This window comes from Accipiter gentilis, chromosome 16, assembly GCF_929443795.1.
Source record: "Accipiter gentilis chromosome 16, bAccGen1.1, whole genome shotgun sequence".
NCBI classification, from domain to species: Eukaryota; Metazoa; Chordata; class Aves; order Accipitriformes; family Accipitridae; genus Astur; species Astur gentilis.
Genome location: NC_064895.1, coordinates 18,803,914 through 18,828,558, shown reverse-complemented (window position 1 = coordinate 18,828,558; position 24,645 = coordinate 18,803,914). Strand labels below are relative to the sequence as shown.

At 39.3% G+C, this 24,645-nt stretch overlaps 1 protein-coding gene across 5 annotated transcripts in view; it reads right to left on the bottom strand.

Annotated features, from left to right (window-relative positions):
• The window catches only part of VSNL1 (visinin like 1), a 92,530-nt gene that overhangs the window by 35,062 nt on the left and 32,823 nt on the right, over positions 1-24,645 (bottom strand). For 4 of the 5 annotated variants that reach the window (XM_049818602.1, XM_049818600.1, XM_049818603.1 and 1 more), the window contains exon 2: positions 16,802-16,968. In XM_049818602.1, the coding sequence (XP_049674559.1) occupies positions 16,802-16,963 (162 nt within the window). In that variant the 5' untranslated portion in view covers positions 16,964-16,968. The remainder of the gene's footprint in view (positions 1-16,801; positions 16,969-24,645) is intronic. The other variant, XM_049818605.1, reaches the window with a different exon arrangement.

Here is a 24,645-nt window from a genome sequence, read left to right as displayed (position 1 = left end):
GATGGCAGAATTAATCCCAACCCTTACATCTGTGCTGAAGCTCAATGGCAGGGATGAGGGTGTCTAAATAAGCAATGATCTAGCGGAGAACGTTCTAGATTTTAACTCAGAGGATCTCAGTATTATCCCCGAAGGTGCTAATAAACTCCTCAAAATTAACCTAAGTCCATTTCTACCTCTAACCTAGACTGATTCTTACAGTTTGTAAAGCAGTTATTTTGACACCCAGAACTTGTTTGGTACTTCTTCAACCTGAAGATAATTTAAAATATCTTATTTTAGTCTACACTGACACATTCCTTGAGCTCTAACTGCATTTGTTGTTTATACATTGCAGATTTACACATTGCACAAAGTTTTTTTCTTCAATGAACTCTGTACAGCAGAAAGGAAGAAATAACGGATTTTCCTACTCTGAATATTTGACAAAAGGTTTTATTTACTCCAACTGAACACTATTTATTTGTGATTTTTCTCCCTTCTAAGTATGATGGTTTGTCAGCTTGTGTCACTCATTCTCTATTCGTTTCCATCAGCTGTGTCTCTGGCTCCCCTGAGAACACTTCAATTTTGTTGCAAGGCCCAGAAATATGATAATCAACAAATATTTCTAGGTCAAACCCATTGTCACAGTGTCAGCGTGTTCATGAGAAATACTGATGCAATTAAACACTGATTTGCCACTCCAACTACCAGCAAGACAGATACAAAATACAGTTCGGTTTATACAGATCTTTTTAAATTATCCCCTTTAAGAACCTTGTGAAAGGTAATCAGTTATACTGAAGAACTGAAACACAAAAAATGCTTAATACTTTTGTGGTGTTTTGCATTTTACTGCTGTACAAACATTAACTAATTAAGCCTCACAATACCCAAGTGAGGAATGGAAGGAAGCATTATTACGGTTACATATTATAATTATACTGTCTCATTTAGAATTTCCTGGGTTGTGACTTTTAAAGTAATTATTATAATTATCATAAAACTAATAAAAAGTCAGAAACAAACTTTTTTTTTTTTTTTTGGTATGAATGCGCTCTAAGCTAAGCAAAGAGTTTACAAATGCCTAAAAGTACACTTTTTCTTCATGTATCTCAGCTTCTATTTTCCCTTTCTCCATCTGAGTCCACAGGACTTGATCTTGCTTCCACCAAAGGGGAAGAAAATCAATGACCACAGTGGACCCTTGATTTTAACGACAATAAAAAAGAGTGTTAAGTGAGTTTATCTCTGCGATTTTTACTATTTGCTAAGAAAACATTATAAGATCTTGATATAAAACATTCTTATATGTTCCAAACAACATTATAAAGTCTCTATGGTATCTTGTAATTGGGATTAATTTTTAATTTATGTAAAAATTGTTTTTATCTCAAATACCTTTCACCAGTGTCTGGATTCTTCTTCCCAGTTCCAGCCTTCTAACAGCTCACTGGCACCCCCTAGATACAGGTAGGTAGGTTCCTTCAAAGAATGGTTTTTGCCATCTCTCTCATACATCTATCTTGTAATGAGATGATTTGCCCACTGATTTGCCTTTGCTCTCCAGTAATAACACAGTCCCATATGTTTCTCCTATAATACTAGAATTTTCAAGATCTATGGGGATGAAATCCATTTTATTAACTATACAAACGTGTCATACAACATTTGAACTTTCAACTGGCTGTATCATAATAGCCAGTCACTGCAAATTCTTAGGAGTTAACCACAGCTGGGTCAGCCTCTGGGAGAATTTTCCTCATAAGGCCACAATCAACTGAATAATCATGTGGAAAAGGATCTCAGGTAGTTTCTTTTAGCTGGAAGCACAGCAGTTGTGATAATTTCTTTCTTCTTCTTTTTTAATTATGTAGTATAGATCTAATGGTACTAATGTATGTACAGTGGATCCAGCAGAACAGAAGAAAAAGAAGTAGTCTAATGAACCCCAAAGACACACAATACTATTTTGCTGACAGCTGCTGGAAAAAGAAACAAAGAAGTAAAAAGATCTGACAATATCAAGCAGGTCAGGCCACAATTAATAGAAAATTAATAGGAAGATTAACATTCCTAACCTGTAATCCAGAAACCAACCAGAGCACTACTCAGTATTCTAGGTTGCTACCTACTACCTGCATACCCTAACCATGGCTGGACATGGTCCTCAGTTCATCTGCCTATTAGAAGAGGAAATCACCACTGAATGCCGTCAACAGTGGTTTTCTATGATATAATTCCTTTTCTGCAGCCAGTTGCCAGTACAATCCTTGTGCTAGTTGTAGATAGTATTTTGACTGTTCTTGCCTCATGACACTAGAAAGACCATCTGGCTAAACAGATGTGGTAATCTGATTTGTTTGGCCAATGAACTGAAAAAAAACCCACAATGGCTTGAATGGGAGCTCTCAGGAGTGCCCAGTCCAGCATCTTCTCTTGTGCACTTCCAGATACTGTATTTGTCCTTTCAGGATGAGCTTGGTAACAGATTATTTGCATGTGGAAGTTACCAAGAGAGAAGGATTTTCCATACAAAAGACAAAAAGAGGTGAACATATTCTCATCACAAAAAAATTAATTGTAAGGCCATCTGTCATTCTTTTGAAGAGTATATCATATGTTATAAAACAAGAAACTGGTAAAATGCAAGCCATGTCTTGATCCCAGAGAAGGTGTCAAATCTCCCATGGACTGGAACAGGACCATTGGCTATTCAATCTGTTCATTTATAGCCTTACTTAAAGACTGTAGTACAGTTCTTCTCAGAACCATGTATTTTATTACAGATGTATAACCTTAAACATAGAATGGATTGTCTAGGTAATGTCTCCCTGCCAACATTCTCTTCATCATCTGTCTTAATTCTTAAAACCCTTTGGTTTATATAAATATATGTAATTTTAAATCTCCTGAGGTCTACAGCAAGTTTACACTTATCCAGCCTCAATTTCTTCCCTTTTTAATTTCCTTTCATTCCTCAAACCTGTACTGTTTGACACCATCACCATTCATATAACTGGCATTACTGCCAAAAAAGATTTAAAAATTAAAAAATGACAAAGAAAAAAACCCCAAACCTCTCACATAGTAAATTGGAAATGTATATGTTCAAAGATTAAAAGGAAGTGATTTAAAAAATCTTTCTGAAGACATTTCATTTTAGTTCAAGTAAAAGATTCTGGATTGTTCTATTTCCTAAAGTGTTTCTTAGCTCCGCTAACAATGAATAATGAACACGCAACTACGCCCACTCATTTTGCTTTCCTATGCAGAACCTGGCCAGAGCTTGTAGACTGGTATTTTAGAAAAGCTTTCAGCTATAATGTCCTCCTTTGCAGAAAGGATTGGGCTGGCTTTCTAATGTTGGACTGTCCTTTTCTTAAGGTAAAGGGAGAGACAAATTAAAATGACCAAGCCCACATCATAGGCTGAATGAGCACAACTAACAGCAAGCTTCTCATTAGGTTGAAGTCACAGCGTCCCTTGCCCAACAAGGCAGAGTTGCAGAAATTCAAAAGCTGGAGAAGAAAAGGACAAAGGTACAGACATCACATCAGGCTTCACCACTCATCTAGCCAGTGCCCTAGGAAAGAAGAAGATGAGCTAGCTGAGAAGAAAAGATAAGCACGATATGGTTAAGAAAAAAATGGGGAGGTAGCTCAAGACTCTGCATGCCTGACAGCCAGAACTGAGCAGGAGTTTGGAGATGCCAAGATTGCATCTTCTGGCCCACTCCAGGAAGAAGGAGGGTACTTTGCTTCTTGGGGGAGAAAACTTTTGCTTTCTCATTATATTGCATTCTGTGAATTTATCCAATGATAGCAAGAATTGAGGCCCCAATACAATAAACAAATTTTAACAATTCAAAAAGTGCATTTTTAGTCCATCATGGATTATACTCACTTTTGTCAAACTCTTACCCTCCACCATAATACTTCCACTTCACTATACACGTGACTTGTGCACTGTTATTGCTCCCTTTTGTTACAGGGTAAAGGATCTACACAGTAACTGGAGATTGCTTTTCTTGTAAAGAGGGTTTTTTCCCCCCTTGTTGTTCTTTTGGCTCTAAGACATCTTGTCTGCACAGTAACACGACTTCAGCTGTCCCTTGAACCAGCTATTACAGCAACATGCTGGCAATAAAACCTGGGAGAGACTTCTTCAACCAGCGAGCTACGTGAACTCACTCACACCACACATAGACAGGACTTCCATGGAATCTTTATACCATTCCAGGCTTTTACTCTACATAAAAGGGAAGGTGAAAAGGTTAAAAGTGTTCTTGCCCACTGGTGTACTTCACAGTGACACAGCAATCAGTGGTCCTCTTAGGACTATGTACTTGCTTTCATAGCATTATATGTAGAACAATATTTCTATGAATCTGGAAACTTAAATATAGCCCAAAGTATTCTGGCAATATGTAAAATGCATGCGCATGAGCCCAGAATAGATGAGAGCAAAGAAAATGATTGAGATGAACAATCACATGGAAATAAAAAACATTGGGTACATGTATAGAAAATGGAAACAAATAACTGAAAACTGCCTGAAGGCAAGTACTATTGGCGATAATGCAGGGATAATGTTTTCATAGGGATTAACTGTTCTGGAGCACTTTTCCCATGTGTAAAGCACAACATAGTTTTTATTCAGATAGGTTGATTTGGCAGCCTCTTTATTGCTAGCAAAAACTATTTATTGTGCCTGTGCAGGAAAAATTCCACCCTTGGATAGCCAGAATGCAGTTCTTTTATCTCACACTGACAATTGCCCGCTGGATTAGCTCAAGAGCTAATTTCCCACTGATAGTCCACTTCTATAGGATGCCTATTAGAAGTTTGTGTGCCAAATTAATAATTTTCAAAAGTCTTTAATAAATTTGGCTACGTGTTAATGTAATTTTTATACTGAATGTGTTAAATTCAGCCTTTGGAAACAGATTTGATTTCTTTGGCAAAATGTCATTATTCTTATAGAGAGATAACAAAGAGGTACATCACTTCAAAAGAAAGTGCTGAATACAAAGACCAGCATTTACCTTTTGTTAGCAGTATTTCTTTACTCAGTTTTATTGCTCTGGACCTGCTGGTGATTTTCTGTAGAAGCAGCTTAATTTTCTGAGAGTGAGAATAGGGCCTCCTTACATGTTGGTTTAGAACATGTGCTCTTTTTCATGATTTTTCATGCTCCAAAGATACTCCAGGGTAGTAGATACAGGAAACAGAAACTGTCCTTATTCTCCCTACACTTGACCGTACATTAGAATTAGAATAACCCCAGAATTTATGTCTCTGTGAAAATAGCATCAGGCCCGTTAAACACCATTTTCCTGCTATATAGAAAAACTCCAGGGGAAAAGAATCTTAAAAATAAATGAGCAGATAGACTAATACACCATAGGGGCTAATTTGCGGCACGGAGTTTGCAATTCTAACACAAGGCCACTAATTTGTTGGGCTTCCCTTGTCATATATCGTATTTAACTGTAGCAAGAACTAATTGATAGATAAATAATTGCTTCTTCAAGCCAAGATTAATATAGCACCCTTACAATTAAATTAATATTACTATTATAAACTCCCACTTTCAGAATCCTATTTTATATACTAGCATTTCTTCCAACTCAAAAAAATATAAAGACATTAGATACGTTTTAAAGAGCTGTTCTAGACTTTAACCACAGGGTTTTTTGCTGGCTTTTTAAGAAGCACCATATAGTGGAACTCAGAAGATGTACCTTTCTCAGGCCAAGTGTTATCTGAAGTATTACTTTTCTTTTAAAACAAACAAACAAACAAATGCCATGTATAGACATTATATTTTAAACAGTCAAATATTGGGAACTATGACTTCCTAAAGTAATAAATGGAGTGTTAAGGCATCCCTTGTTCTGCATAAATGAGCAACAGAAGACATAAGATAAAAATTAAGTGTGCAGTACCATTACTGTGAAGCTGATGCTCAGCTCTACCTTTCTATGGCTCTAGATATAGATGAAACAGTATGACTGTATTCCTCCAAGAAAACTTTGGGATTTGGTCACCACTGAGCAATTGTGAACTCAAGCGTGGTGGATTACCACCTAAGTGACTTGTCCTAATCAAGAGACCGGGCAAAGTTTAGTGTGTGTATATAATGTTTGTACCAAGTTTACCAACCCACACGTAATACGACCCCATGTACTGAAGATGCTTTGTACTGAAACATAGAAACTGGACTTCATTCTACTCCTCAATGAAGTTAGGAGTGTTAATGGAGTACAGGGGATGGCACCCGACCTGCCAAAGTGCCACCAGCACCTGCGAGCGGGTGCGAGGGAAGCAGTGACTTAGTGGGAGGAACAACTGCATCCTTCCCTGCCGCGGCTGAGGCATGTGTGTGGGTAGGGAGACTCTGACGGGAACTAAGGACATCTGCATTTCACCGGGACCACATCCAAAGAGCATCACCTTCTAACTACTTGTGTTTAGCAGCTGGCTGAAAAGCAGTTGGCCAGAGTTTATTCTGGTGGAAACAGATCCATGCTAGGAGGGAGGACACCTCCTGAAGACATCTGCAGGCTTTACCTGTGGTGTCCTGTGAGGCCTTCACAGCACAATTTCTTGTTTTACTTGGTCCATCCTTAGACAACTCCATCATTCCAGTTACACGGTTTAATTACATAATTATCTGCACTGACACATATCATAAAATTAGGCACTGTAATTGCTACGTTAATAAACACCAACACAATTAAAACTGTTTCCAGTACCAAAAAGGTATTTAGAAGAGGGACACAGATCTAGTCAACGTGAACACAAGAAGTAGCGGTAGCTGGAGCCTACAAACATGAAAGCAAATTGAAGGACTCCTCCTTTTAACCAGTTCTCGTGCATTTGGTCTTAGCCCTAGGGACAGGAATCACAGAGCCAAAATTAATGTATCTTGGAATAGGGCTTTAACCGTCTCCTAGCCTGATCAGTTTGACAGGGAGGAGCAAATTAGTGAAAATCTGTCAAAGCAAGCTGTGAAGAGTCATGAGTATGCATACAGTTGTGTAATGTCCGAGTAAGGGATAACAGCAATTCTAGGGTATATCCTTCCAAATGAAAGGGGACACAGGCATCTAGAAATAACTTTGTAATTGAATATACTACTGTTGAAAGCTGTTGACAAGGTCCATATAAAATCTTATTTCAATTAATGACCTAAGAATTTTTAATTCTTTTTTTTTTTTTTTAAATAGCTTTGTTAACATGGAAATATTTACACTTCTGCTTATACTGCTGTTTCTCTGGACTACAGGGAGATTTTATTCAAAGCCGCATATTCAGTTCTGGGCTATCCATACAACCAGACAGCCAAACTTCACAACTTCTTATACAGGTAGATTTCACACCAACCTCTTCTGAGAATGTTTCATATGTATTTCACCAAAATGGCGGAATCTCCTCCAGTCTAAATTTCCTTGTGTTGATTACTTTATCCTCTAAACCATATGTTTTTCTCATTTGGTTTTGTTTGTGATTGAATATAAAATTAAGATAGCTAGCTAATTCTCATGCCAAGTAGCGGTAAGTCATCTCAATTCAGCAATCAATAGGTTTGTCGGTGCAAATAGTCTATTCCTATGAGCCTTAATTAAACATGAAAAGATGGAAATTTACTCCATTGAAGAAAAAGAAAGTTGATATCCCAAGGTACTGGAAACATTCAGACTATGATTAGTAGAAACCTGACTGGAATCTCAACAGCTGTCTACAAGATAATAAAAACTGCATTTAACTTGGCAACTGAAGCGAGCTCCCAAATGTCTCTCCATACCACAGAACCCTGAAAAAACACCTGATGTTTCGTTACCTGCATAGCTATAGCTACCCACAGCAGCGTGCGTTGCAGTGGAAATAGCGATTTTCCATCTTGAAGTACCACAAGCAGATGGAGCAGGCTGAGAGGCAATGCATGGCTGTGACAGCCATGATCCAGACTAATCAGACCCCTTTAATTTTTAGAGTATTCATAACCCAGCTACAGTGACTCACAGCTGTCCATCTGGGAAGCTCTGGAAGTACATATCTCTAAGGTAATTTAATTTTCTGAAGGACTGATGAGTTCCCCGGGAAGAGAGGGGGAGGTGGAGCTGAGGCATGGAGTCAGAGATGTCAGCGCAGGGTGAAGGGACTTGGTTCAGAGCACCAAGTTCTCGTCCATACCTTACGAAAAAGAACGCTGTTTTCAGCCCCAGGCCTTGTGTACAAGTGAGATATTAGAAGCAGACTTTGATACAAGAGGAAAACACGTCAACATTTTGAAACAAAATACTTCAAATCACATTAGTTTACTCCAGTGCTGAAATGAAGTGCCCTGGTTTCAAAGGTTCCTTCAGGAACCCTGTAATACCAAACAGCTTTTTTTATATTTTAAACAAACAGAAATGTTTACAGTTCAAGAAATGTGGCAAGCTGAAGTTCCTGAAAGACCTTAGTTCACTTCGTCCCAAGTAACAAAAACACATGGTTACTAGCCTTCAGAACAAGTTTTAGGATGATCCACTTTTCCAAATCAAAGTTACCGAAGACCTAAAATACAGGTTTCCACTAAGACGCAGTCACAGTTTAACTGTAGAGCACAGATCACAGTGTAGATCTAGAGCAGACATTTGATTAAAATCTGGCCAGAAATGTCATACTATAATGTGCATGTATGACCCCAGGAAGTCATTCCCAAGCCATTCCGTAGGAAAAAAAAAACCCACCTCACTCCAAAAAAATAGAATAAGGGCCATTTATATTTTGACCCAAGAAATAATTTCAACTCTGACCTTGCCAAAGACATCAAGCAAGTGGTTTAACCTTTTTGTATCTCAACTGTCCGTACATAATATAGAGGCTTTATATGGTCCATTCATGGTTATTTTATTTAGATTGTAAGAGAAGGAAATATCTTTGTAAAAAGTACAGACAGTATCACCACGTCTTCTTTCCACTGCACATCCTCAAGGGTTTTCATTGGTTTTGTGAACACCCTTCCTTGTGATGAGAAGGAAAGCACTGAGGTGGTATGAAGGAAGCTAGGAAATGGGAAGTTTCAGGAGGAAAAAAGTCCAAAACACTTGCCTTTGCAACAGGTTGGGTAAAGGTTGTGAATCACTGATCAGTCTTGACTGCTCTGAGGACTACTTAACAATGATAAAATAAGCATTGTTACAACAAATAGTAGACCTGAACACTGTAATGGCTGTGGGACTTGGTGCTGACAGTTTGTTGTTTTTTTTTCTTTGAGGTCTTTGATACCTTGTGTTAACAATGGCTCTCTCCATCCAAGCTGCACCACTCCTTCTGTACTACCCTTCAGGGAAATCATAACCGTACTGATGAATTCAGTGTTTTGCTACAGAAATAATTATGGTATCCCAAATTCATCATTTTGATTTCTCTGAGGAATCCAACACAGAGCAAAGGTGAGCTGTAAAGGAACAAGGTCTTTTATAAAAATGCGTAACAGTTTTTTGGAACTGGTGAGCTTCCTTCAAAATAAAAGATGAAGTAAAAGTAATTTGCATGATATTGTTGGAAGATCTACCCAACCTGGATTCTTTTATCAGGCCATGTTGGAAACCAGGGCACGCATCCACATGGTGAGATTTTTAAGCATTCCAAGCTGGATCGTCTTGCCCTGGCTGGACATAGTCTCTTCAATGCTTGAGACTTGATGTTAGTTTAGAGTGCCTCCAGGAACCGCATATAAACACAGAATTACAGGACTATTCAATACTTAGTAATAATCAGAGGTTTGGATGAAACCTTCACATTGCCACACATCTGCTGACTCTGTAAGGCCTGGAGATGCCTTTGGACAGTCAGACTTTTTATGGATTCATGTGACCATCATTTCTGCCTCTCACAGAGGTGGTGTCAGCATATGTTACTGAATTGTTCAAGCATCAGGAAGATTCATACCACTAGCCTGGACGTTCCACAAGCTGCTATTTGGAACAATTAAGATTCAGCTATTTAGATTTCATCTCTTAGAATTGTCTGACTTCCTCATTTTCTAGATTTAGAGTCTCCAGAGAATGTCTGGAGGATATGGGCCATTATGTGTTCTGCAACAGAAGCAAAGAAAAATATACTTTGGCCTTTAAAATTAGCCACTAGCTAAAGCTGCAAAAAGAAAAGGACTTGTCATTCTTTGCCTCTGAAACTGTGTTCCTACTAACTTCAAGACCCTTACTCTCACTGCTCATACATACAGACTTAGTTTTTAAATAACTACTGCCTTTAAATGACAACTAGCAATGCGTACATTCTTCACACATGATGAGAGGAGCTCTCCTGACTCTCAATCCAGCTTGTAGGACTGGACATTAATGGAGCTTGTACCAGACTTCACGGTACTTGGGTCTCACAATGATAAACAATTTCAAGAGCTCAGTGCAGTCCTAAGCGCTTAAATAAGGATCAGAAATGAAAACTCCCATTAGCTTCAGTGAGATTAGGATTTCAATCTAAACTGACTCCATTCTACATCGTTAAAGGCTCTTAGTATCCAGTGTTGTGATTTACAGCCGTATTTTCAGAGCAGTTCATTACCTAGCATCTTGTCCTCTTCTGAAAATTACTGTTTTCATTTTCCTTTGCAGCTTAAATGAGAATCCATGTTTATTTACTGTATTTTATTTTTCAATATGGTGGCTGATCTTTAAAGCTCTGTTTCCTAAAAACAGATTTAAAAGGACGTTCCGTAAAATATGAAGTCCAGCCATTATTTTTCCTGGGATCAGTGCAGAGAGAGAAATGCAGCAGAAGGGCATGTTACCAGAATCCTGCCCTTCCCCGAATCATTCAAAGTCAGCTTCAAAGTTAACACTGCCTTCGGGGTTCGTTTGATTTTGTTTTTATATGTAAGAAGCATTCTGGGCCTTTGTTTTAAAATTCATGCAGCACAATCTCAGCTTCTGTTTGAAACATATAATAAGCCTCTTATGTGGTTTTCTAGTAGACGTGCATTTTGGCACAGCACCTGCCTATTCATGATTATAAGGAGAAGGAGGAGGAGGAGGAATAATGGCAAAAGCAGTTTTGCATGGAAAACATCCAGGCAACAAGACCACGCCTTTTTTTTTAACCAAGTCCTGTATGAAAAGCAATTGCAGTATCTTTTCTTTTTAAAATTACCAGAACCCAATTTTAATACAGCTTTGGAGCATGAAATATATACTTCATCCTAAAAAGCACTCCCCTGTGATAATGCTGGACCGCAAATACATTTGCTTTTCAGCATAGTGCCTTTTGGATTCTGCTATATTAATTTTCCTTTCACAGGAACTTTCACTGCACTTCTGGTGAAAGGTTTTTTACTCTTTGGAAGCATTTGTCTCTAACAATTTTGCTGTAATTGTCTCAAATGTGCAGATTTGTATTAAGTACTTAAGGAATGCATTAAGAATCGTTACCTCATAGACTGTTCTATACCCCACCCTCCCCACCCCCAAATCAAAACTTCCACTGATGCTAATAATATTACTGTTATTTCTTTCTAGCCTCTCTTTGCTTATCTACATATGTGCTGCTGCTTATAGAGCCACCTGGTAATGTCCCTGGATCAGAGCTATTCGTTGCTTTATTTGTTTGCATCCAATGCTATTTCTAATTGTGTCTAACATAACAATAATAGTTTTATTATTCCGTATCAGTTTTAAAAATTCAGTAACACAGCAGTACTATTAATCTGTGTAAGGATTTTTTTATAGTCATGTTTACAAATAAATACATATGTTTTCTGTGTTGCAGTTAAATTTAGGCAGTGCATCCAACAAACATACCGTCATATTGTCCAGGAAGACTGCTAGCCCCCCAAACGTGATCTTGTGGAAGGTAGCAACAGCATGGGCTAAACTCATTGTATGAGTAGATACATCAGTATTTTTTATAATCTGCATGGTTTCAAAACATGCTGTAGTTCTTTAGCAATACAGGATTGGTATAATACACCTAAATATATGAATTATACTAGGTATAATATACCTAACATTGGTATAAAATACTTAAAAAGCACTGCTATTATAAGGACAACTTAAGTGGCCAAACCACACTCATAAATCCCGCACAACTCTTCCAGTTAAAAGAGATGATCCCAGAAAAATCAGTTTCTGCCAGTGCAACTGCATCTATGTTAGGGGCATCTGTAAACACAGCTGTACTGTTCTGGAATCCCACTTCACAGCCACTGAAAGCCTGAAACGCAGCTCTAACCTAACATTTTGAGGAGCTCTGTGCCATCTTTAGAAAGATTCCAGTCTGTCTTGAAAATCTGGATAGAGAAAAAGAGTCTGCAAATATACCCACTTAAATTTCAATAGATTTTTTGAGATTCTTTTGTTGTACACATATTAAAATGAAGGACTAGAAATCAGTTCCCTTCAAGGCAGGAAATGTGAGCTAAAAGCCAAAAATATGACAAATCATTTGATTGCAATTAATCAAATAGCATTACTACATTTTTTTTCATTTAAACGTTATCTATAAACCCCCCAAACATAGCTAAATAATAGATATGCAATAAATTCACCAAGTAAATTACTTTATTTAATGCTTGCATTATATCATGATCACTCCCAGCCCTACCCTTCCAGTTAAAGGACCATTGGTGCTTGTTTCTGTTATTAGTCCAGAGGATATGCTTCTCATGTTCAGTGACCCACTTCCAAGAAGTATCACAATATAGAAGCCTATTTTCCACTTAATAAACATGCATAATTCCTGTGAACATTAGCACTGATTATGCACACTTACACACTCTAGGGCATATTCATCTAAACCCAGTGAATTCAAAAGATGCGAAGGAAAATGTATTTGGCCCTCTAGACTGCAAGAAACCTAAAGAATGATAGGAACAGTCCAGAATGTTTTATTGGTATATTTTATTTTAATGACACTTTGGTATGTTAATTCCTTCAGCTCTCTGCCCACAATGCTAATGATTTTTTATTAAGATAGAAGAATTAAGGACTTTTTAGGATAGAAAAAAGGAAAATGAAGAAACTGAGCAAGGATTAAGCTTAATGGTTAGGATATTCTCTTTGAAGATGGAAACTGTAGGTTCCAGCCTGTCTGATGCTACTTATCATTATTTCCTGCAGAAAAAGAGGTTAATTGGGATATTGCCAGCGCCCCAGAAGGGTGTATCTCATCACAGGTAGAGCAATGAGAGGGTGAGCAGTGAAGATTCAAACTCTTTACAGGGACATGATAATTGATTCAGAGTTTCCTACAGCTTGATGAGTACTTAAACCACTGTGGTAAAGACAAAGCATTCACATTATCTTCGTTACTTAAGAGAGAAAGAAAAGGGACTCCAGCCACTTGATTTTGCTTTGTCTTCTAGTGTCCTAGATAGTTCTCTGCAGGAGAGGTTTGAAAGATGCAACTCCCATATGAAAGCAGATTCATATACCCTGGAGAAATGTAGAATTTAATATAAATCTCTTTCCTGAACATTACCTTGTGGTTTTGCCTTGGCACATTTGCTTACAACATGCTGGCTTGCGTTTCAGCTTCCTCAGAATGGTATCCACAAATTTCTCCCCTTCCTATGCTCTGTGCAGACTGTCAGGACAGCTAACTTGGTGTTTCAGCTTTTAGGTCTCTTTGTGGCTCTGGGCTTATAGTATATAAACAATTCTTCAATAAACTACTTCAAAAGCTGCTGAAGCATTCACCTCATTCAGCACCATGGAGGGAAATATGAGCCCTAGTAGTGGGCCACAGATTCTGGATCCCAAGAAGAATCTATCCACCCAAAATGTACCAATATTTTTAAAGAACCTGTTAGATTGCAGACAATGCTAAATATGCAATACCATAAAGTATTATTCTGCCTATTAGCTGTTTATTTGAAATAGGTGTTCTTGACTAAGTATTTTTATGGACACTTCCACTAAAAGTGCTGCAATATTTTTTTCTGTAGAGTCTGTTTGTATAACTGCTATTTCTTTTAAGCACTGCGTGGTTTGTATTCATAATGGAAACTTCAGTAGCAAAGGCTTCCAAGCCAAGCTAGAGTAATTCCCCCTTTAGTCATTACAGTCTTCACCTACATCAGTAAACAGCACAGTACAACTGATGCAAATAAGTAGAGTGGAAGAGTTAGTGTTGAGGACCTGACTTCTGCATCACACATGTTCTGGACCTTTTACTTCAGACCAAATCTAGCTTATTAGCAGGCATTAGATACAGTAACACATTAGGTGTGATTCCAGGACACATCTTCTAGTTACGTTTCATCAAAAAAACCCCCAGTTTCTGTGCCCCAAGATTGTGCACACCACTCTGTAATTATGATGGAAGTAAGTGGAGATAACCAGGAAATTCACCTCATAATATTGTTCCTGATACAATCTAAAATGTTTTTGCTCCTTAAGCTGAGATCTTCTACTGTGTGTGAGTAAAAGAAAAGAAGAGCTTTCTTTACATCTTAGATGACCAACACTCTTCTATCAATACACATGAAAGTGCACCACACAACTCTCATGAACAAAGAAACAGTGTCATCTTAAGAAAATGTAAATCTGAACTGAACATAAGTCTTGTATTTTTCTTCCAAATATATTGATTTATGGAAAACTTCAAGAAAATCCAGTTCAGACCAACAGATAAATGTCATCCCTCACAACTATAAATTCACACAGAGGAATCAATACACGCTTCATACATTTTCACCCTGAATATGCATTAAAAGAACTGAAATGCTGTAAATGTAATCATAACGATTTGGGTCTCCTGCTGGTGGCTCCTCCTGGAAAGATCAAATTTTGCATCTGGGGTTTTGTCTGCAGCCAGCAGCCAGGGCAGGCAGAACGTCCTACATAGGAGAAGTCGCCACCACGGCCAACACTCAGACTATTAGCTCCTCGGAGAGCCCAGGGCCATTATTTTACAAGCATTCCTGTGACAGAAGAAGAAGTAGAGCTCTGGATTTACTACAGCTAATCATATTTCTCCTCTGCAAAATTAGTATTTTGCTCTGTATATAGGCATTATATATAGAATGACAATAAACCAGACTAAATATATGACAGTACCATTACAGAGCAGATCTCAAACCCCATAACTACCAAAGCAAGGGAGACAATCTTATCTGATGTGCATATCTAAAAATATATGAGGCCATAAAACTAAAAGCCAGATATTGCAGCTTAGTAAGACTATAGAGCTGTCTCCAAATTTCAAGAGCAAAATACTGCTGTGCTCTTTGTGTTATTTTTTGCACTAACTTTTTTGTAAACAAGATATTGAACTTATTCTCTAGTATTCCTTCATGAGTAAAGTATCTTGTGAAATATCTGTGAACACTCCAAATGCGTCTTTGAAGAGAGGAAGTCCTAACAGTTTTGAGCTATTTTCAGAAGATGTCTTTCCCCACAACACACAAAATCACACACACACAAAAAATTTAATCCCTTTACTGTGATTTGCCAAAAAGAAAATAATGATTTCTAAAGAGTTAAACAGTTAACATACTTTATTAGGCACCCATATTTTGTAAAGACCATTTACTTTCTTCAAAAACATGTATGAGAAATGATTAGATGTCTGATCTTGCTGGATGTGCATGGAGCACTGTTTAAAATGGAAGCTATAAATTATCAGTTAATAACAAGCACAATACCCGAGGCAGTAAAAATTCTTTCATCTGAAAATAACAGTTATTACAAAGTCAGTCATTTCTTAAGGAAAGGATTGTAAGGCAACATCTTGAGCCATAAATATTAAAATATGAAGACAGAACCTTATTTATGTAAGCTGGAGTTAGCAGTTTTTGTTAGACCCTTCATTAGAAGGGGCTAGGTAATAATTTGCAGTGATCTGTTTCAAGGCTGAAGAAATTTAGGAAAGGACTGTAGCATGCATTTAAGGGAAAAGACAGATAGTCGCACTTGTCTGCAGAAATTGTCAGTGTACTCAATATTAACTACTTACATTTGAAAGGCTTTTTTATTTTTATTCAACCTCACATTGTATTTATGAACCGTTCTGATCCTACTGTTCATCATCACCATCCAATATTTTTCCTAATTAAAATTACTTTGAAGTCTCTGACCTTTAGGCAGACACTCGATTCTGAATTAAAATATAATTATCTTTGTAACATGAATACACTTCTTATGCTGCCCCCATGCTCTTCTTATTACAGAATAAATACATAATAAATGTAAGGAAAAGACTACATTGAACTTCATAAAATAATGAAAATAAAAAAAAAAAAAGAAGAAAATAAACCAAGCAGCCTGGTTTTCCTTTCCTATATAACAAGGGCAAAGAGACAGTAGGGAAAAAAATAAAGGCAATACTTAAAATTTAGAGAAAGCAATCCTTTGTGCACAGTGCGTAATTTATCTGCAGGACATACTGCCATGAAACTTCATCACTTTTTCTGAAACCAAAAGAAGGACAGTCTTTCACATGAGTAGGTCCAGCAATCACACGGTTTATATTCCAGTGGTATTACACAGGTAAAGCACCGTTTATTGAACAGGACCACAACCACTCTCTGAAGGAGAAAGAGGCCCATAAATTAGAGAGTGCAGAGAATATATTTCTTGTGAGTAAATCATGCTTTTTTAAAAAACTTTTTGTTTAGGTCACTGTAGCTATATGAATCACTGGTGTGATGAGGGTAGCACTTTCCATTTATCTCCTCATCTTCACCATTGCTTCTCCTAGACCATTCCTTAGTCTAAATGACTGGCAGCTCCTGACCATATGTTTGCTTTACATTACTTTGCAACCTTTTCTACGGCCAAATAATAGGAACTTAAAAAATAACTTACTTTTACGTAGAGCTGCTGAAACTCCTCAAGGTTCAGTCTACCACTTGGACAGTCCTTTAGAAATCCTTTGTACCACTGTTTTAGCTCATGTTCATTGAACTCCGTGCTCTTCACCAGATCTTCCATCACCTCAGGGGCCAGCTTGCTATTCTGTTTCCCCATTCTGCCTTAAGAAGAAATAAATTAATACAATTAGCCAAGTTGCTGTGAACATTTTAAACTGAAGTTAGCAACAAAGCTTGAATTCATCACTTGTTTCATACTCAAATGCTGCTTTTAGTCAAACACAACTTCACAGATTTGCTAGTGAACAGGTACCTAAGTTATGCTTGAATATTAGAGGCTGAAATTACTAGCTTTTCTTTACACTAAGGCTGAAAAAGATGACTTCACTTGTTCTTTGAATTTAACAAAATTTTTTCACAGATTCAGAGATGTCCGCAGAATTCCTCTTTATCTTTGTCTTGAAAATCTCTTCTGATATGACAGCCACATTAGCAACTACTCCTCACAGGTACAAGGCTGTGGACAGACTCGTAACGTACAGCACTACATGTTCCACTGGGAGGAAGCAATGAGAGTCCACATACTTGGTCTCAAAAAATGATGAAACCAAACTGGGTAAATAAATGTAATTCTTACATATACGCACATATATGTGTATATATACACTTATGTATACATATAGGTATCCATATAAGTATGCATTTACTGCATAGTTGATACACAACAGATAGTTTCTATTTCATCACTGTTAACTCTGGAGATATCTACTACATCTCTTATATACATTTTGTATACACATTTATAAATATTAAACATAAAACATACAGAAATACAAAATATGCATCTGTGTATAGATGAATACAGTCATTTCAGTACTACTCTTGTTGGCCCTTTGAGATATTTCCAGATCCTTTGATGTTTGACCAAAGATGTCCTGTGAGAGAACTTTTGAGAAATCCTTTTCTTTTAACTTTTCCCCATTCTACTACAGTTTGTTTCATGACAGGAGATGTCTTTCAGTTATTTTTCCATCGGATGACAGACAGTACTTAACTTGTCCTGTACAGAACTGCAAAGAGATAAATAATTTCTTTCCTGAGCCTAGCTTAGCATTTCCATTTTTATCTCCCAGTATAGCATCTGTCTCTAATGACAGCACCACATTGTATGCATCGATTTCTAGTCCATATCACCACCCATTCCTGATATTAATCTATTGCTTTTGCATATTCCCCTATTTCAAAGGGGAAATTTCCTTCTCCTCTAAAGAACATACTTTGCTCTGTTCCAATGAATCAATATATTTATATAATTTCCTTTACAGGAACATTCCTTGAGCAGGCACAAAGTTAACCATTCCTCCTGGTCTGTGTGTGGCCAACACATCCCCTGGTCCCATACTACCAGCTGCACCAGGTCCCTTCTTGAAACACCTCATGGACCCTCTCCCCTTTGGCCATGGTCCTCCCTGGTCCGTCCTCACCCCCTCCCACAGCCCCCAGCCCACCAAGACAACCAGGGCTGGCAGCAAACCTCTTTGCAAAGACAGCACGCGACTTAGCTGCACAAACATCCTTGACACCGAGAAGGAAGGTGTCTTCCGTCGAAGCATTCAGCTGGTACAAAGTTGGGAAATTTGGTCATTGGAAAGTACAAAATGCCACAACCGATCGGGCTAGAAACTCCAGCCAGAAACTTCTCAATGCCTTTGTGGCATGGCTGTTAGAGAAGTACGCTGTGCTGTGCACAGATTTAACTGGAGGTGGAAGTGGGCCACCATTTCTTGGGGTGCTTCCAGCAAGCATATCCTTCCCCAGGCTCTGCACATCCTTCCCCTACCCACCCCGTGAGATGCTGCAGTGCTTTCTTGCTCGAGGCCCTGCATCTTCTCTGAACTACAAGAACCCGCTGCAAGGACTCACACAGCTGTTAATTAAGGGCAGCACACTGCTTGCTCTAAACTTACTTAGAAGCTTTGCCAAGCTCCCATCCACACGTTTTGGTAAACTTAGCATAAATATGGGAGAGTTCTACCTTTCAGTTAATTGCCACAGGCCTAATTGTACACACAGATGCCCAGAAATTAGCTGGTTTGACTAAATGACGGGTTTGCAATTTATAGTATTTAGAACAATTGCCACAGCCTTATCTTTGAAGTCCCCATCTTCTCATGTATGAGATTGACCTAATTTAGCATAATCTGAATTTAAATCCCATGGAGTCTAAAAGGATACTAATACCGTTATTTCTCTAGCTCCAACTCAGATGGCTTTTAAGTGAAACAATAGACTGCTTTATGTGTTTCAATCTTTACGGGGTATGTTTATTTCCCCTTTTTTCTTCTTTAAACTGTGTTACCCTCTGCAGTCATAAAGTGCTTTGCTTAGGACCCAGAGGACACTTGAAGAGTCTCAGCAATTATAGTAACTACCTTAGGTAGATTAATAAGGCATCTTCTGGCTCTCTTAATTTAGTCAAATGTGCTTTTACTTGACTCTTTTCACCTGGATTCTTATCCTCATTAATATTTAACTCAATGACACTTACACATGAAAAAAAGCATCTTCAGTGGGCAAAAATCGGGTGGTTTTGACTGACAAGATTTTCTGCAATAGCAACTCTTCTGTATCTATCCTGTTAGCTTTACAGCCCTTGGACCTGGCACTACACAGAGGTGGAAGCAGACAGGACTGTGAATTTCAGCACCATCTTCCAAAGTTAGCTATGTTGTTTTCAGTAATATGGATGTAAAACACTATAGAAAATGGAGTGGGTCTGCATGTATGTAAGAACACACGACTAAAGAGCTGGACAAACGTATCCATACATAACCTTTTCTAACATCAGTTTGAAGAAACAAGACACCAGTTTTCTGCCTCTGTGATACAGGTCCCTTGTTTTGGTCAGCTGCTTGTTCTGCCATAGGTTGGCCAATAAGTCCCAAACACCTTCCAGCCATCCCTGATGTACCTCACCATAAAATATCCTCTAGTAAATGAAAACCACAGGTGACATCTTGATAAACACTTTCAGAAACCATTTTTTCCACAGAACTAAACCAATATTTAAGGAAGGTATAATTTGGGACTGCTGGGTTCTGTACTCTTACTTGCTGCTCCAGCACTGTAAGGTGCATAATCTGCCGGGCTCTGTCTCTGACGAGGGACCGAACAAGCTGACCAAGCTGGTCACAATGCCTTCCTGTAATTAGAATCACTCATTCTTTCTTCTCATGTTAAAGTTCTTTTCTTATGGAATTGAATTACAATTTGCAAGAAAGCTCAAGAGTCTCATATAATTATCAAATATAAACTCACACTTCTGGCTGTGGGAGATCCGGCTTATTTGGGAATAAAAACTCAAATACATAGATTATCTAGTTAATCATATTCTAACATCCTCTAGAGTTTCATTGAATCCCTTATTATTATTGAAAAAGTACAATCACCCATTAGCAATGAGTATGCCACTGCCAACACATTTAATTTTCTAAAATGAAAACTATTTTTAATTAACTTATAATCATGATTTCCCAAACATGTTTTTTCCTTGTGAAAATCTATGAATATGCATTAGGAAAAGACAGGAGACAACAGCTGCACAATCACTAAGTTTTCAAGAGGAGGAAGGGTCACTCTGCAAGCATTTCTTTGTTTAATAAATTTTATTCTTTTAAACTATAAAATTGCTTCCAACTTTCATGCTTCCAATCATGCAATGTGACAATCCAAGCACTGTTACTCATCTTCTGTTGCATTTTCTGATTGGCAAAAACCATGAAAGGGAAGAAAAAAACAACCAAACAACAACAACAAAAAACAAACAAAAAAGCAACATGCTTCAATTCCAAACTGTCGTGGGTAAGAGACTCACGATAAACAAGGAACCAGGTACATCAGTAAAGGTGTCAAGCCTGTTCCAAGTGAGATTACTCTGGCAGAAGAATGCTTATTAGTATTAGCAAGGGCAACACAATCTAAATTAGAGATCAAGAAAAATACTAAAGCTCTACTGTTGTGCCACAAGTAGCAACAGCAATGAAGGTCGAGTTTAAAAACACATCCTCTTGGCTGAAATGCTGCAAAGAGGCTGTCTGCTACACAGAGAAACAAGCTTAAGAGAAATGCTTAGTATAGTAGTACTTCCATACTTCATTAAGTAACACCTTAATAGCTGCTTTTACAGGTCCGTAGGAGGGTCAGATTTAAAAGATGGAATTTTATTAAACAACCGATCCCCAACCTGAAGCAGTCCGGGCTGTGCCAGCAGCAGGCAGGGACAATATGAGGATGTATTTGCCTGTTCTTTGCCCCACTGGACCTCAGGAGGTCCACGCCAGCCAGCCCACCCGGGAAGCAGGAAAGGGCTGCAGCAGCAGCTGGAAGTTACTCTAAAATGACTCAGCACCATAGCTTAGCAAACTGATTTTATATGATTTATTGGGGGCTTTGGAGGTAACGGGCATTAAGTCACATGCAGGAAGAGGGAGACAGTTCCTCCAGTTTTAAGACCATACCTGGTTTTAAACCAGTTTTTCCCTGTTTATATCTTTTTTTAATATATTTTTCCTGAAATGCTATCACATGTCCCACATGCTTGTGCTGTTTCAAAAACTCTCCAGTCTCCACACAATCACCATCCAAACCTCCTGGCCAATGGCAAGGATTTTTCCCTGGAATATTTTACAGCAATTCCTGCACAGGTTTATCAGGTCTGCCTCTCCCACTTGGCTTGCCAGTACTGAACTGCCACTGTGAGCACAGTCTTACAAACCAAAATTTTATTAAAGACCTAAGAAGTAGAGAAAAAAAAAAAGTTAAAGTTCAATAGCAAAACATGACTTACGGAAGCTTGTTTGCTGTTTAATGATTTCAAACACCCCCAAACTGTTGCTAACACAGCTCCATTCCCACCTGCTTCCTCTTTCCCCTCCTCTCCGTTCCCCTTTGGCCTCCTCGGCAAGTGTTCAAAGGGACGAAGTGCAAACAAATATAACTCTGGCTGTTCCTAAGGAAGAGTAAACTGAGTGCTGATGAAGATCTCATATTTGTGCTGAAAAAGGACACAAATTCCTTTGAGAAGACAGCACCAACAATGTCCAACCATGCCCCTAAAAAGCCAGTTCTGTGTCATTTTGTTTGCTTTCCTTAAACCCACGTATATAAAACCATTTTCTTTCCAAGTTGCATTAGGAGAAGTATTGCCAGCAGGTTGAGGGAGATGATCTTTTCCCTCTGCTCTGCACTGGTAAGACACATCTGGAGTGCTGGGTCCAATGCTGGGCTCCCTGTACCAGACAGACATGGACTTACTGCAGTTGAGTTCAGCAAAAGGCCACAAAGGTGATGAAGGGACTGGAGTATCTGTCATACAAGGAAAGGCTGAGAAAGATAGATGGGGCTGTTCAGCCTGGAGAAGAAAAGGCTCAGGGGGTCTTATAAAAGTGTGTCTAAATACCCAACGGGGGGAACAAAGATGGCAGAGCCAGCCTCCCTCAGAGGTGCCCAGAGAGGCAAGAGGCAATGGGCACAAACTGAAATTCAGGAAATTCTGTCTGAACGTAAGAAAATGCTTTTTTACTGTGCAGGTGATCAAACACCGGAAGAGGTTACCCAGAAAAGCTGTGGAGTCTCCGTCCTTGAAGATACTCAAAACCAAACTGGACACAGCTCTGAGCAATCATCTCTAGCTGACCCTGCTTGAGCAGGGGGGTGGACTAGAGCATCTCCAGAGGCCCCCTCCAACCTCAGTGATTCTGTGATTCTGTAAAACAGTTAGGGGGAAATGAGGCAATCATACCGCCTAACTTTTGGTATCCACAGTAGCTGCCTAAATTCCCTCCATGCGTAGCTGAGAGAAAAAGGGCTCAGCCGAAGGACCATTTGGAGAAGATGTGCTGGTGACTGCAGTCACATCCCGCCCCTCACTGACTCCGGCTGTGCAGGGAGATTTGCCTTATGTCCCTGGGCACAGGCACCTAACGGAATGGGGCTACCCCAACTGACCTGAGTATGTTTTGCCTGCTTTGACACCTGCCCAGGTTCACGCTCCTGTTTTCCCAGGAATCCTGCATGAAGGGGGTAGTCAACCAACACCTCTGCAGCCTCATGAGGTCTGTGCATTAAATGAGTTCCCTTGTATGGTGCATGTTTTTCTTGCTCTTCCCTGGCTCTGGGAAATGGGAATGAGTCGTGTGGACTATGCCAGAAGCAAATGACACCACTCGCTTTGCCAGCTCAGCTGTGCTGGCAGGCACTCATTAGGTTGGAAGGAAAGCTGCGGTTCATCCCCACCCCTCTGCCCGCTCCCAGCCCACAAGCTCCCACAGGAACGTGCTGACTGCTGGGGACTACATGTGAAATCCAGGCGTTGAGCAGGCAAGGGTGGTGGGTGTCTTTGCAATCTTTGATACAATACAAATCCATGAACGGTACATAAAACACTGTATAGACTCCAACATTCATACATATATAGGGGTAACAAAACCTCAAACAATTAAATGCTAAGGAAAGCAGAGAACTATGTCTCTAATTTACAATAACAGAATAATTTTCATGTTATTTTTGAGCAAGCTGTTTATCAAATTTCCAGCTGTGTGCTGATAATAACTGTAACTCCTGACAACTCCCAGTATTGTTCCTTTCTCCTCAGGCTAGTCCTGACACTGCCTTTTCTCTACTAATGTCAGCATCAGTGATAGACAGAAGCAGGCTATCAAGCCACACAGATGCTTCATTCCTTCAAATACACTTATTGATTCACAGAAGAAGAAATTTGGAGCCGTAGCCTGTCTTTCAGACATAAAAACCCCCAACAATCTTATACCCAAATCCCCATGGAAATAAATACCCAAGGAACCATGAGTATGGAAAAGAGGAATTTTCCCATCCAAACCATGAACAAAGGCTAGAACTGAAATGACCTTGTCCAACGGCAGTGCTTCAATGGCAAATGACACCAAGCTGAGTGGTGCAGCTGATAGGCTTGAGGGAAGGGATGCCATCCAGAAGGACCTCAACAAGCTTGAGGAGTGGGCCCATGCAAACCTCATGAAGTTCAACAAAGCCAAGTGCAAGGTCCTGCATCTTGGTCAGGGCAATCCCCAGTATCAGTACAGGCTGGGGGATGAAGGGATTGAGAGCAGCCCTGCGGAGAAGGACCTGGGGGTACTGGTGGATGAAGTGCTGGCCATGACGTGGCAATGTGCGCTCGCAGCCCAGAGAGCCAACCGTATCCTGGGCTGCATCAAAAGCAGCGTGGCCAGCAGGTCGAGGGAGGGGATTCTGCCCCTCTGCTCCGCTCTGGTGAGACCCCACCTGCAGTCCTGCCTTCAGCTCTGGGGTCCTCAGCACAGGAAGGACAGGGACCTGTTGGAGCGGGTCCAGAGGAGGGCCACAAAAATGATCAGAGGGATGGAACGCCTCTCCTGTGAGGACAGGCTGAGAGAGTTGGGGTTGTTCAGCCTGGAGCAAGCTCTGGGGGGACCTTATTGCAGCCTTTCAATATATAAAGGGGGCTTACAAGAAAGACAAAGACTTTCAATACTTAAAAGAGCAAGCACAAGAAAAATTGAGACTTTTTACCAGGGGCTGTGGTGACAGGACAAGGGACAATGGTTTTAAACTGAAAGAGGGCAGATTTACATTGGATGTAAGGAAGAAATTTCTTACCATAAGGGTGGTGAGACACTGAAACAGGTTGCCCAGAGAAGCTGTGGATGTGCCATCATTGGAAGTATTCAAGGTCAGGTTGGATGGGGCTTTGAGCAACCTGGTCTAGTGGAAGGTGTCCCTGCCCACGGCAGGGGGATTGGACTAGATAATTTTTAAAGGTCCCTT